Here is a 15,103-nt window from a genome sequence, read left to right as displayed (position 1 = left end):
CACAGCACACTCCCATTTTCACTGTGGACATGGAGTGTGTGACTTTGCCATGTATCCAAAGCTAAGACAGTATTTCACAGTACAGGACTGCTTTTCCACTTTTGGATCAAGGTGAAAGATTCATGCAGAGGATGGACAGAAAGAAAACAGAGGATGGCAGCAGAAATACAGGAAAATTCTTTCCACTGCCACTTCACTGCAATCTGCCATCAGTCCTTTTGTCAGGGCAGCTAAGAGGGGGGCAGCTGTTGTGGGGTGATGAGAGCTGGGCTTGAGCTGTGGCTCAAGTGTGTCAGGACTACTTAGCTGCACTTCAGCACTGGACAGTTTGTGTCTGGGTAGGTGAACACCTTCCAGGGCCTTATTTTTTCCTTTGGAAATCTGTATTATTCTAGAATGAGACTACCCTAAGTGCAGCCTAATCTTTCAATATCTTAGGAAGACATCTGCAGAGACTCCCTAATGACCTAACCACTGGGCACCTGTGAAGTGCCTTGTAGTGTCAGAGTAACTCAGGACAACTGCTTGTTTGCATAGAGAAGTGTGTGTATCTCTGTCTCTCCATGAACCAAGGTGCTATGATCCAAACAGGTATAAGGCAGGATCCCAGGTTCCTCTGCAAGCTGAGAGCTATATTGACAGTGACACCTCTGAGCGAAACAACTTTGTCCTAGGTTCACTGGAAGATCAGACCTTCAAAAGTTATATTTAAGTCCACGTGACTTTTCTGGGCACAGATTTCCCCTGTAAAGAAGTAAAAATTTATTAATAAACTGCAATAGTTTCAGGTAAGAAACAGGGAAGCAGGAATGCTACTAACCTTGAGAACATGAAGACCAGCCTCTTGCTTTTTTCCTCCCAAGTGCAAATCAATCATCCACTTGACATAAGCTTTTAATCTTATGCCACTTATCAGCAGCAATCATCTCACTTTTTTAGTTGGAATTTGTGAACAAGTATTCTGTTTATTAGTTTAATAAAAGCTCAAATGCATAGAGCTACAAACATCAGGTACCTCAGCACACACTAACACAGGGTTCCCCTCTATTTCAACTTTTTTATGCTGCAGAGAAGATCACCAGGACCTGAGATCCACAGTGCAGATACCCCAATGAGTACCCAGTCCCCACCACGTCATCACTTGCTAACTTTACAGCAACTACCGGGAAGCACAGCTCTCACACCATACTTACATCTTGTTTACCTCTGGAACATGTCGTATGTGCTTCCCAGGTTTAGAAGTCTCCTTGGCTTCCTTCTCACAAGCATATGAAATGTCTTAATGCAACACTGCAGAAAAGGTTGTCCATACATCTAGACTACACATTTATTTAAATAAGTAAGCAATGTAAAGTCCCTGAGTTACACGTCACCTCCTTACACCATTTCCGCAGAAGTCACTACACGCTTTCTGGTTCACCAATTATCACATTGTTCCATAGCAGCACCCAGGGGTGATCTCATGAGGCATGCCACCCTCTTGTGTCCAAAACAAGTTTCACTAGTTCCACCTGGAAGCAGGTACCAGAAAAGCACCATACTAGAGACAAACAGCCCTCAGGTGTCTGGGCATACAGGTCTCTCTAAACCTCTTTTCAGAAGTTTGTTGTTACTGATGCTTGCATTTCAAAAAAAGTTCAGTATTTCACACCAAGCAAGGAACTTTCACCAATTAGAAGCAATTTTCAACAAATCATGACAGAGTACCAAAAGCAGAAGTATCAAATGTAAACAACTTGTAAACATTAGAGACAGTGGCAGATTCAAATAACAGGAAAGACCACAGAAACAATTCACAATTCAGAAATAGCCTTTTGTCATGAAGTCTTTATGGCTTGACAGAAAGAAAGTTAGATTTGTTTTGATGTGATTAGTGCAATTTTTTTATTTGAGAGGTCAGTTAAGAAGAGTTAAACAGATGAATCCAGTATGACACCTCAGTTTCCGAGTTGTTTTTGAACCTGATCTGAAATATGGCACTGGACTCTTACCTAGAGTCAAGGCATTTGTGATCTCAGAAATAAAATCAGCTATTTTCCCCCCAGGACATGGAGGTGGTGGGGTTCTTCAAGGGATAACTCGTATTTCATATAAAACAGAGGAAGGAAAGCTTAACAGCATAAGTACAGCTGTGTGCTTGGCCGGTACCTCTGCAATCCACACATACAGCTTCATCTAATATGTAATTCCATTTGGAAAAGTGAAGGAAGGAAGGAGGAGGAGGCAGCCTTGTCGAAGAGATGGGTAATGCACCATTTGGAAACAGTCCGCTCCTGGAAATTCAGACTCCTGCAAAGTAACCTTGAGCTTTTCTGCAAGGAGCGTCTACAAACAGCGTACTCCCCAACACTGTCTGAATTTAGATCCTTCTATATTCTGCTATCTCATGCAAAGCAAGAATGAATATGCAAGCTTCTCTCCACATCAAAAATCAGTGTTACTTTCCTTGACAGTGGTAATGTATAGAGAATTTTCAAGTAGTGTACACCTTTTTGGAATCAGAATCAAGCTTCAAGACACTCACCATGTCTTCAACTTGAGTTGATATGAGTTATCCATTCCCTGATTCCAGAGACACCACTAGGTCTGGCACCACTATTTGCTTACACTTATTGCTTTTACAAGCTGTATTCATTCCAAGGACACCTAGCTCACCAGAGCATCTTTGCTCTTCCCCTTTGTTTCTCTTCCAATACGAAGAACTCCCATTAACTCTAATGGAAGTCAAACCACATGTGCACAGGACGTAACAGACCTATTAAGGCTACATGGCTGACCAACAGAAACAGAAATACATGTATGTAACTGAAGTTTTCTCACGTTTAGCAAAGGGCACCAAGTTTTAATTGAGACACTTCAACCTGTTACTCTTACTTTCTTATATCCACCTTCCCCCCCACCCCTTTATGTATGGGGAAGACTCACTGTGCTTCCCTAAGCAAAACAAGAAATAGATCACATCAAGTTTGCTCCATAGACCAAAAGGTAAAAAAAAAACCACACAAAGGACAAACTGGTTCACAGTTAACTATAAATAAAAGTGCAGTAAGTGTTCAAGTAGAGTGTAGAGTTTAAGCAAGCTGTACAACCACATTTGGCATAGTCATCTTTTAAAGGCCCTGCGTGGGTCCCTCCCATTACTGACAGCAGGAGGAAGAGGCTGAACACTATTAGCTGGTGCTGGATTTACAGGTCCTCGTCCATTGCCTCTCCCACTACCTGCATAAATGTGGCCGTGATTATACATGAATGGAAATCCACTTGCTTCAGGTCCAGTTTGTAAACCATTTCCTAAAAAGACAGAAGAAAGGTTATTACAAGTTCCACGGACTGAAATCACTGCTCCCTTATATAAGTTTAGCAACAGGGAACACACGGAGTTTGCAGTAACCAGCAAACCCTGAGGACCAGAAGCGTGGTCCTTTGAGGTTCTTGGCACTGCAAGACTTCAAACCACAGGTTACCTTTCTCTCCCCTCCCAAACTACTTCCCCTCCATCCCTCTTCCTCAGCTAAAGCAAGAAGGGTCACAGTAGTAGTTTTATAACACCAGGTACTGAGTCTGGACATCGTGTAGGCAGACTAAGGTTCCCTCTCAGCTTACACCCGCTCAAGTCCTTGAAGTATTTTCTTATTTAAGCTTCTATGTTTAAATAAAATATATATTTAAAAAAATGATATAGACAAATCAGATATTGGAATTCAGATTACTTACTACCACTTCTGCTTTGGGGAGCTAACCCAGCAAGAAAGCCATGGTGACTAACAAGATTAAAGTAAGGAATCTTTTAAAGCCAATGTCTTGGTCAGTTTAAAAAAAAGCAGAATTTCAAGTGCTGCAAAAACTCTTCGAAAGCATCAAAACAATTTAGGATTAGTCATGATACAGGCACCCTGAATATTCTGATCTCTTCCACTTCTAGGGAAGAAGTCCTGAAAACAATGATCAGGAAATGTTCCTGTTTACATGCTTGAGATTCAGGCCCCAGTTTGAATAACTTTAGAGCCTAGCACACTTTTATCCCAAGAATGGAGAACCCTTAGTAAGATAAATTTCTTTCTATTCCCTTCAAGTGTTTCTCATCTTTTCACTTCTACAAAATGAAAAAAACTTACCCAGTGGCCCAAAAGTACAAGTACCCATACCACTTGATGCAGAAATATTATTCTGTTCACCTTGTGCCTTTGGAGAAACATTAAAAAGAAAAAAGACATGGGATCAGAGAGAGAAAATTCACATTTTTACAGAAAGTGGCTGATGTTTTCTTTCCTGTGTTCTTACAGTGGCTCCACATAGAATTTATCTGCTACTTTAATTATTGGCTCATTTTTAGCTATATATCACTTTAAGTTCATTTTTCCAGGAGAGTCACATCTGATCACAGCCTAGTGGGAAGTATTCAGAACAAAGAGCACTTTATGTCAGAAGCCTCAGACAAGTTTAACATACCAGTTTGTTCTGCCCGACGTGTTCTGAGTTGGGCTCGCTGTAGTTTGGCACTTCTGAGTATACCATGCAAAACCTGGGGAGAAATCAGGATTATGAGGAAGTCCTAAAGCCATTTTTTAACAGAGTTCTCAACTCCACAATACAAAGAGCATATGTTCTTGACACATCCCATCACCTAAAAGTAATTAATCCAGACCCACTGGTCAGAGAACATCCATAGGTATTAAAAGGCTCTTTGATCCCTTTATACGCTTGTGGTGAGGCTGTCACATCATTCCTGGTGTGAAGTCAAGCAGAGGCAAGTATACCTTTACTCAAGGAGGTAAACTGGCCTAAGGAAAACAAAAGCTGATGAAAGGGCTCCCTTTGCCTCTCTTCCAGCTGCACAATCTTGTCCAGAACCCACTCACAAGGTCACCTGAGGCACAGAGTCACCCAGCCTGCTCCCAGACCGGGATTGCATTACATGTCTAGGAAAGAGTTAAGCACTCCCACATGCTCCCACGCTATGCAGTGCCCCATTAACAATAATAGCAGAGGAGTCCAACACAGGGAATGAAATTCAAAGCATCCTTTTCCACTCTGGAAGGGGACTCTGGAGGAATAGGCCCATCAACTCACCACATGGAAATTATGGCAGAGAGGAAGAGAGATTTGAATCATTACACAGCACAGTTAAGCAGAAGTGGAGCTCCCACCTGCTGCTGGGAGGCACAACCCAGATGAGGAACTTACATCACTCCAGCCTGCTGGAGAGTAAGCCAACTGGATGACATTTCTGAGGTGATGGATTTACACCAAATAAAATCTACAGGTTCTCTTGCACAAACTCCAGCTGAATGCTGGCATTTCTGAACCATACAAGAAGAGATGTGGCCACCCCAGAGCCCCCTTCCCTGGTGACTATAAGGTTTCCCACAGAACTTTGTGCAACAGTGGAAGTACTGTTCTCGTTAGAAAACGTTGCTATTTTTTCTGTTGCTCAAGTATGTTACTCATGTTTGTTCTTAGTCAGGAGCTGTTGCCCCAGTTTGTGGGCAGTTTAAAGCAGGTTTAATGAGGCTTGTTTCTGCTTAGATATGATTCACTGGAGTTATCTTGGTCTTCCTTCTTTGCACTGCCTGTTTCTCAAGCATGATACACATACAGAAGGCTTGCACCAAAATGAAGTTGTTAATCAAGCTGAGGCCCAGGTAAGTAATGCAGATTCAGACCCTTGTTATTTACACATTTCCTCCTCCTAGGTAATAGCCAGATCTGTGCCAATGATGGGAGGCTACTTTTCCTCAACGTATCTACAGTCTAGAGGGGGTTGGGGCTCATTACCACAGTGGCATCTGGAAACTCGTATCAGGGCTGCCTTGTGCTGTACCTATCCATGACCAACCAACAACACACTTTCGCTGCCCTAACTTCCATTTACTAAGAGCCACCACATCTCATACTTACCGTGACACTCTGCTGAGAGGAGACAAAGTATGAACACGCAATACTTACTCCCCAATTTTATGCAGTTCTCCTCCTCGTCCTGTATAAAGTGTCAGACATCCTTTCCACAGAGATGCGTACCTGGCCAAAGAAAGGAGAAGTGATGTGGTCTCTTAGTGAATGAGTTCACAGAGGAACTGAAAGCATGCTGTCTTCCAGGAGCTAACAAGCATTACCTATCAGCATGAATGGACTAAAAAAATTCCCAGGGACACCAACACTAAGAGTTTATAGATCCCCATGTACTACTTCTAGCAAAAGGTATCAGCAGCTCAGCAGACTCCTCTGGCAATTACAGGAAAGCAGCCAATTATTTTGAGATTGGATGCTCTTTGGTTGGCTGGAGCAACCCTTATGATTGGCCCTGCAGAGGAAAGGCAGTTTGCCAAAAGTGGTATCTGTGTTACGTTCAGTGACAACTCTCAGTTTTGCTTTCAGCAGGAGCCAGGAAGCATTACCTTTGTTCACTGGAGAACAGCTACTGCTACTGAAAGCACATAATGGAAGTGCTTAGGTTTTCAGTGCAGGTCCTTACCAGACTGGGGTTTTTTAAAGGCAGAAGTTTGACCATCAAGTTCCAATTGATGTACAGAAACACAATGAAATAATATTTTGATTGCAGGAACATTCCCTTACAAGACAGTGTGAGTGCACTTTAGTCTTCATAGTCATTTTTGACTTCAAGCACTGAAATGTGAGTCATGCAAAACTTTCTGTGTAATTGTTCCTTTCAGTGAGGGGCATCACATAGGTGTAGATAATAAGGAAAATACAGACCAGAAACCGGGCATGGTGCAAGGGAGCTAAAAGGAATACGAGTCTTCTAGCAAAGGAATAGGGAGCCTCAGCAATTGCACTCTTGGGAGTCACAGATAATCTGGGCAAGTCACCACTTCCTTATGCCCCAGGTCTATCTCTGGAACATAGATAACAAACCTTCCTCTTGCCCTTTGCCTTATCTGCTGGGACTGGGAGCCATCCGGCCACACACAGGGCCTTGAAGAGGCTCCAGGGAGGGGTCAGGGTGGCAGGAGAGGACAGCACTGCCAACGCAGTGATAACCTGCTCTGTACTTCAGCAGGAAAGCATAGGCACTATAACTGGAGATACTATCTCAGGACTTTTCCATCCAGAAGCAGGATTAATGTTCTTCACTTCATAGTGCTACCCTTCATTTTAAAGATTCCCCCAATGCTTAACCTTTAATAACCTGCTAGTTGGGCAGTTTTGTGGCAGAGCACGAAGGAAAAGACTACCAAATAATAAATGTAAGTCAAACATACAACACCCAGCAAATTATGGGACTAACAACCTCAAGCACAAAGTTATTCCATGTATGCAAGCACTTGTTTTTGTCTCAAAAAGAGCTGGCCATAAAGCACTGAACTCCAGCACTAACTTCAAATTTAGAAATATTAACTGCAAAAGCTTCCTGTAAAAAGGGTAATCAGCCAGTGACAAAATTAAGCAACAGTGTGCTTTTGAAGAGGAATGCATCTACAGCTTAAGAAAAAAAAAAAGGAGAGAAAAAAAGGAAAAGGGCACATTTACACATGGGGCCTGGATAAGCTTTTCTGCTTGTAACAGTGGGCATCCTGCATTGAAGAGTCAGATTAGCCTACAGAGCTGAAATTTACCTGCCTTGCAATGGCAACATCACTCACTTGATCCTATTTAAGTCCAAAATTGTGTTTGGAGAACTCCATATACCAGCACGAGGGCATTTTTCTGAAGATGAGAGCCAAACCGGAATGTATTTAGCTTTTGCCATTTCACTCCCTACACAGTCCTAAGGGAACATGCAATTCATGTAAATGAAGGCATGACTTTGCCACCCACTAGAAATCGTGCTGTCAGCTCAAATTTAATTCATACAAGCCAAACTCACTTTTTTACATTAAAGGATGCCATGACTCTCCCATTGTTGCACAGAAACACCAGAGCAGTTACAGTAAGCCAGTCACAGGGCACATTACAGTAACACTGTTGAACAGCATTGTTCTTAATTTGTTTCAATGTCATCTACACACAGGGCTTTGTGCTGTCCCAGAGCTCTGGTTTAGTTCCACCCATCCCTGAGCTCCACGTGCTCTCCACGCAAGCAGCCTTCCCCAGAACCACCTCTGCTGAGGAGTCAGCCCATTGCGTGTAAAAGGACATTTGCATAGGAGGAAGCAGCTGTAGTTTTGGTGGCAAGGGTCACACAATTTCAGGCCACGACCAAGAATTACACTCAAAAGAACAACTTAAGAGCAGCTCAGTTAGCAGACTCACTGAGTAACCTTTCACCTGCTTTTTCATAAAAACAAATTAAAAGGACCTTACACACACTGTAGTTCCACCATCTCCTAGAGTGCTGTAGGCCAAACGATCAGTGTAATGGATTTCTAAGTGTAAGCTAACTGACATGAAGAACTCAAATAAAAGTGACTATCATTTTGCTACTGGCAGTTTAAGTGACGTGGAAAAGGATTTTCAGATTGACTCTAGTATTCTTTCTTACAGTTAATAAATATAAGTTTGAGGGGGTTGTTTTTTGGTTTTTAAATTAAATCACCTCTGAGAAATTATTTGCACCTAACCAAACTAACAACCTACAGTGTAGCCTTAGCATGAATTTTTACAGTGAAACTGAAAAGGTTGTTCTCTGCCTGCCATGTTCATTAAACTCATTGGAATGAAAAGCAACTTTTCTGCATGGGAGATGTAATCATCCCCTCCTTTCATTAAGGAGCCGACTGCTAGAGAACTGACTGTGGAAAAAAAACCCAATGCTTTTGACTTCCCCTGCTTGATTTACAGACCAGGACCGACTGTTGCATTTCCCCCGCCCCAGAAATCTTTTCCTAAGGAGCTTTTTTAAAGCCAAACAAAGTCTCTTCGCCGCCACCACCACCTCCTTACAAACCCAAGCCCCTTCTAGCCTATATGCTCACGCTAGGCATGTTCTGGCCTGGAAAAAGGTGGGTTTAATTTGGCGAGTGACCTCAGGGCGCTGGCTCGGTAACAGGGAGCCGGTCCGAGGGGGGCGGGCCGTGCCCCCCGTGCCCCGGGGAGGCGGCCGAGCCGCCCGCAGCCCCGCGGGGGACAAAGGGCTGCGCGGCCCGGCGGGCGGGGGCGGCCCCGTACGCACCCTTTGGTCAGGCGGAGGATGTCCCCCGGCTGGATGAGGCCGCCGATCTCGTCCCACACGCAGATGGTGATGCTGCCCGTCTTGTCCGCCACCTTGCAGGACCTCACCTCGTGCCCGTCCTTCGTCTTGGTGACTCGCCCTGCGGGGAGAAGCGCGGCTCAGGGGGGGACACGGCGCCGCCGGCCCCCCCGCCCGCCGTGACACGCCTGGGCGGCCCGGGGGTGGGGCGTGCCGGGCGCCACTTACCGATCTCCAGCACAATAAAGATGACATTTAAGTTTTTCAGTCCGGGTTTTATGTCTTTTATGAGGAAATACGTGTCGCTCGCCGCGCTCATGCTGCGGCCGGCGCGGGGGTGAGGGCTAGCGGGGCGGGCCGAGCCCGCATCCCGCGGGGGAGCGGCGGCAGCGCGGGGCCGGGCAGGGGGGCACCGGCGACCCTCACAGGGGACGGGGACACGAGCACCGAGGGGCTGCGCGGTGACTGTGCGGCACGCCCGACCCCCACCGCTCCCTCTACACACCGACACCACCTGCACAAACACCACCCCTCCTCCCGCTCCCGCCGGCACTGAGGCGCACACGTGCGCCGCGCTCCCCTTTATACCGGCCGGGCGCGACCACACCGGGGCCGAGCGGGGGCGGTTGCGGCGAATGGAACCGTCCGAGGCACGCGGAGCGCCGGGAATGGGTAACGGGCGGGCACGAGCCGGCGCCGCGCGCTGATTGGGCCGCGCGCCGCCGCCATCTTCTGCTTCTAAGGGCGCTGCCGCCGCCGAGCCTGGTCCGGCTCATCGGCTGCGCGCCCTCAGCGCGCCCTCCCTGCCCGGGCATCCCGGCCGCACCTCACCCCTCGCTCACCCACTGCCTGCCCTTCGGGGAGCATCCCCGCGACGCCCGGACCGCGCCCGCTGCGGCAGAGGGGAGTTGAGGAGCGGTTCGCTGCCTTTCCGCGCCATTTTAAGCCCCGGCGGTGACACCGAGAGGGGCCTCGTCACAAAGGTTTCCTGGAGGGTGATTTCCCAGCTGTTCCCGTCCTTCTTCACTGAGAAAAAAAATTATAATATTTATGAGTTATTTGTTGTTGTTCCTAGGAAGTCTGGTGTTGGTCTTCCCCAAGCAGAAGAGGCTGTGGGAGGGCTGTGGTACCTCGGGACTTGGCAGGGCTGCACCATCTCATTCTGCCCCTGGGACCCAATGCCACATTATTCTGCTCCTAGGACCAAATCTCAGGGGATGTAGGGAAAGCCTGGGGGTTATGCAGTGCCCGGCTTTAAACTTTTCTATGCTAAAAACGTGAGCTTAAATTCTGATGGGCACTAAAAAGGCTGCCTAAAGTATTCTGAACTCTGCCAGCAGCCTCCTGAAGAGACATGTAACTCTCTTGTGCATGGCTATAGGCAGGGTAAAACATGAGGGAAGGGCAGCTTTTCCACGTGGAAAGCCATCGAGGTGGTGGACAAGCCACCTTATGATATATGTGGCAGAAGGGTCCCGAGACGTCCAGATGGTTCTGTAATTCAGCTCTCCCCCCTTAGGAAAAGTAGCAGAGCTGTGTGTGTGCACTCTGCTTCTCCTTTTCAGAGCCAAACTTAGCTAGCTGGGCTTTCCCTTTCTATTTCTGTAAGCAGAAATCCATAGATGACAGCAGTTGTGAAATGCCTGGCCATGCGTTCCGCCACGCTGGAGCTCTGGCCCAACAAATGTTGTGCAATGTTTCTTTGTAGGCAGCAGAGCAGCTTTGCTGGGTGCCAGTCGGGGCTCAGAATAAAACACACTGATTGCAGGAATCTGAAAGGAAGGAGACGTGAGCCACAGGAGAGCTTTCTTGAAGCCCCCAAGAGTTTAATCCGCTTCTATCCCAAATCCTTGAGTCAGTGCAGATGAGGGGGATGACAGACTCCCTTGAGGGCCTGTCTCCTGGCTGGCTCTATAGCCTTAATCTGGTAACACTAAAATTTTCAGTGATCAACTGTATTCAGTGATCAACATTAATGCCATTAATTTAGTCACGTGGGAAGCAGTTCCAACCAAGCTCCAGGAGTGACAAAGGTTGGACAAAAGTACTTTATTCTTTAGAACTGGTAGCATTTTTCCATAGATACGTGTTTTTTCTGCCTTCAGTTCTACCTTTTGTCTGGCCCAATTATTTAGAGACATTGGGAAAGAATAATTTTGTATCCTGTGTTCTCAGCACAGTAGGACCCTGTAGGATCACAGTAGGATCACTCACCAGGCTTTTGCAAAACACCTGATTCTTTGTACTAGAATATCTGGGACAAGACAGCCATAGCCCATATTCAGCTCTGCCTCATGAAGAGCAACCCTATGGAAAACCTCCACAACTAGTCCCAGCTCTTGCATTCTGAGTTAGTAGGAGAAGAGAAAAAAAGAAGGTGGATCCTACTGCAAATCTCATCGGAGACTCGAGGAGAACCCTTCATTTTGCAAGGAAAAAAAACAGTTAAAAAAAGAATATTCACCTTATGACAAGCCTCGGGCAGAGAGGAAGTCATGAGGGTGGTTAGCTCAAAAGCAAAAAAAATACTAAAAAACACTTCACCAAGGACACGCTTCTAGCCATGTGTCACTGATAAGATGCTTTCAGGTGAACATCTGTCCAGGAAGACAAGTGCCAGTGTAACAGAGCAGCTCGAGACATGCAAAGGATACCAGATCTGGGCTTCCAAGCCACCTCGCAGTCAGTATACCTGCAAATGCTGCCCCAGGCCTGCAGCAGGGAGCACAGGGGCTGACAGTGAGTACAGAAGGAGGTGGATTTATTTTATACTAAGGTTCATTTTAAAGCTGGTAGGAAGAGGTTTAAATTAGAAATGATGATACAGCAGGGCCCAAGCAACGTAGGGGAGTTCAAGAGCGCTCTGACAGCTCCCAGGCATGGTTGATCGAGGAGCTAATAAGCAAAGGTGCTCGCCTGGACCTCAGAATCAAGGAGGAACTGGTTGGGGATATGAAAGCAGGGTCAGCACTGGGTGCAGTGACCGTGAGATGGTGGAGTTCAGGACCCTAAGACAGGAGAGTGGCGCAAAAGGCAGGACCACAACTCTGGTTTTGAACAGCAGACTTCTACCAAGAAATCTGCTTTTGATATTGTCCCGGAGACCATAGGTGTCCAGAAAAGATGCCTGGCTTTCAGAGATCACCTCCTCCAAGCACTGGGAAGGTCCATCCCAAGCACAGGCAACAGAAGGGAGGCAGAGTCTTTTCAGTAGAGTTCCCTGACAGGATAAGAAGCACAAATGAAAACACATCAGATTTCCACCCAAACACAAAAAAAAAAATTTTTTTTTTTACTGTGAGAGTGCCCAAAAATGAACCAGTTGCCCAGAGAGGTTGTGGACTCTTCCTGCATGGAGATACTCAAAACCCAACTGGACACCATCCTTGGCAACTTGTGCTCGCTCACCAGCCAATTCCATCGATTCTGTGATGCTGTGAAATATTTCCTGTTTTCTCAAATGCAAAAAGAGACACAGAGCTCCAGGAAGCTTGATGTGTGTAATAGGAAGGCAAGGTCACAAACTGCCCTCTGTGAGGGGCTGGGACTGTGCTGGGAAGACAGAGCTGGTCATCTTCTCTCTTACAAATTCCTTCCAGATTCATTTAAGACAATGTTTACAGTACCTATTCCACCACTGATGAACAATTTTGCTCTGTTTGTTTCACAAAGAGACACTTAAAATCTTGCTCATATTTTTTTAATCATTCCAATTGCCAACCTCTGAGAGTGCCCTTAGTATTATCCAGCAGTGATTGAATGATTCCTGTTTGCTGTGAAGGTGACCTGCAAAGCAAAACAGTTTTCCCCACGCTGCTTCTTTATAATCTATAAAGAAACCAGAATTCTTATTAATTTATTTTGGTTTTCCAGCACCTTTTTTCCTGCTTCATTTTTAACCTCAGATCCATAAGGCTATCAAGGCACAGCTGTGGGTGATAGGAGCACCAGCTTTCTGACCTTGCTGGGGGTATAGTCAGTATTACACAGTAAAGGGCTTTGATGCAGGTCTGTCTTCAGCCCCAAGACCTTCCAGCAGACTCACAAATACCCTGAAGCAATGGGTAGGCATAAAAAGAAGCCCAGAAGCCAGAACAGCAATATACAATGTAAAGAGAAGAGAGAGATACGTTGTCAGTATCTACGGTTCCTGGTCTTAAAATAATTGTTGATAAGCACTGACTGCATGAATGGGTCACACTGAGAGCACCAGAACTTTGCTTGTGCAGTTCATGGGAGTAACAGGGAGCACGTCCAATAAACTGTGACTGCAGCCAAAGCAGGAGCCTTTCCGTCTCTGAGGGAGATGAATGTCTATGTACCACTCAGTCAGTGTCTTACCACACAAGCCAAATTTAGCCCGCAATGAATGTCTGCTGCAAGGGTTCCACTGATGAAGTTAAAATCATTTCCAAGTTCATTTGCTTGCTGCAGAACATTTTTCTTCTGTGTGAAAGATGCAAGTGTTCCTAGGCTAAGATCCACAGGGAGGTTTCATTCCAAAGCAAAATCAGGGTTGAGTTGTTAAAAGAGTTCTCAGCAGTCGCAACCCTGGCAGAAGTCCCATGCATCTCAACAGGGTTGCGATTTCACCCTCTGGCTCTAATGGAGTTATGCCAGCAGAGACATTGGTCCAAACTCCCTATTTCTGTCAGTTGCTCTGTATTCAGTGCTACTGAAGTCCCGAAATAGATCTTCCCACAAGAAATCTGCCAACAAGAGCAAAAGCTAATGTGCAATATTGTATTGTACACAGAGATTAAAAATGTACAGAAGCCTGCAAATGCCACCTTTAACCAAGCCTTACCAGGCCATTACCATATGTCTGACGAGCTCCTAAATTAAGCTACAGGTTCAGTCAGCTGTTTCTTAACATTGATGACACTTCAGCTCCCTAATGGCACTTCAGTGCCTGTTTAGCAAGCTGGCAGGCAGTCTGGCAGTCTGGAGACCCTAGAAGACAGTGGTTTGGTGCCTTCAGCATCTCTTGAGCACACCATTTTCAGCCCCAGGGGAATATGGATGACTCCTGGGAAAGCCACACAAGTTTGAGAGGAACTTCCTGCAGAAGTCAGTGGGACAGATGCAGTAGGGAATCCCCCACTCTGTTGGGGTCCTGTCCTGGCACAGGAACACAGATCCAAGCTGTCTGCTTCCCCCCTGCCTCAGGGCAATGTACCTGAAAGATGCCTGAAGCAGGAAGGACTGCCAAGTGTCTGATGCCAGGATTTCAGGCAGGTCTGTCTGCTTCCCCACCTGTTAGCTAAGAAAGCTGAATGAGTACCAGGGCACTGTAAATACCACAGGGGAAAAAAAATAAAAGGCAAGTAAGCAAAGTAAACAATCAGAATGTGCAGCATTCTTATTCTTTCCAGAGGAGCCACAAGCATGTCCTGCAGCACTAATGTAGCCTTTTCTTCCTGGGCTTTGCACACTTTAGCAGATGTTTTCATCTGAGAACACAGTCCTGCAAGGTGTTCATGGAAGTTCTTCACTTCCCTCTTGTGATGAATCCCACACACATCAGCCAGATGACTTATATGAAATCCCTGATGTGGGGTAGTTCTAGGGTAACTTTCCTACTCAGCTGTGAATCTGGGCTTGGACCAGAGGACTTTGGATCTAACTTTGCCCCACACAGATGGAGAGCATAGGAGCTAGTGCCTCCTTGTCTTTTCCTGTGCACAAGTCTCAAAGATTTGATGGCTTAAAGCCCACTACCACTCAACAATTGCCATTTCTTGGATCTCTAGCGAGTGCTGTAGCAAAAAACCAGACCTCCTAGCCTTGCTCCTTCATCAAACTAATCTTTACTTAGAAAGTTTAGCAAGGGCAGATGGGGGGATTAACACTTTCCCTCTGCAGCTGCGCCAGAATAACTCCCACTCTCTTCACAGGAAAACCAGTTCAGTAACTTCTGCTCACATAGGGAAAAGAGATACCAGCTTTACGCAAACAAAAATGTGAAGTGATCCCTTAAACTAACCCCGTTGCCATGGTTGGTTGGCTGATGCC

General features: G+C 46.0%; 1 protein-coding gene across 1 annotated transcript; it reads right to left on the bottom strand.

Annotated features, from left to right (window-relative positions):
- Positions 1-1,302: 1,302 nt before the first annotated feature.
- Positions 1,303-9,655, bottom strand: NABP1 (nucleic acid binding protein 1). Its single transcript, XM_027678139.1, has 6 exons — positions 9,317-9,655; positions 9,071-9,209; positions 5,947-6,018; positions 4,450-4,522; positions 4,116-4,182; positions 1,303-3,291 (listed from the first exon to the last, which is right to left on the bottom strand). The coding sequence occupies exons 1-6, from the start codon at positions 9,405-9,407 to the stop codon at positions 3,104-3,106; spliced, it is 630 nt and encodes a 209-aa protein (XP_027533940.1). The 5' UTR covers positions 9,408-9,655; the 3' UTR covers positions 1,303-3,103.
- Between the last annotated feature and the right edge of the window lie 5,448 nt (positions 9,656-15,103).

Source organism: Neopelma chrysocephalum, unplaced genomic scaffold (genome assembly GCF_003984885.1).
Source record: "Neopelma chrysocephalum unplaced genomic scaffold, ASM398488v2 Primary Assembly neopelma1_44, whole genome shotgun sequence".
Taxonomy (NCBI): domain Eukaryota; kingdom Metazoa; phylum Chordata; class Aves; order Passeriformes; family Pipridae; genus Neopelma; species Neopelma chrysocephalum.
Note: the sequence above shows the minus strand (reverse complement) of the source record. Positions and strands in the feature narration are given on the sequence as shown.

What these genes read in the sequence shown, in the direction of transcription:
- NABP1 (XM_027678139.1), bottom strand. Translation starts at nt 9,407, where the DNA reads ATGAGCGCGGCGAGCGACACGTATTTCCTCATAAAAGACATAAAACCC. An exon ending in CTTTATTGTGCTGGAGATCG is followed by an intron (nt 9,210 to 9,316) that starts GTAAGTGGCGCC and finishes TTCTCCCCGCAG; the next exon opens with GGCGAGTCACCAAGACGAAG. An exon ending in GAACTGCATAAAATTGGGGA is followed by an intron (nt 4,523 to 5,946) that starts GTAAGTATTGCG and finishes ATTTCTCCCCAG; the next exon opens with GTTTTGCATGGTATACTCAG.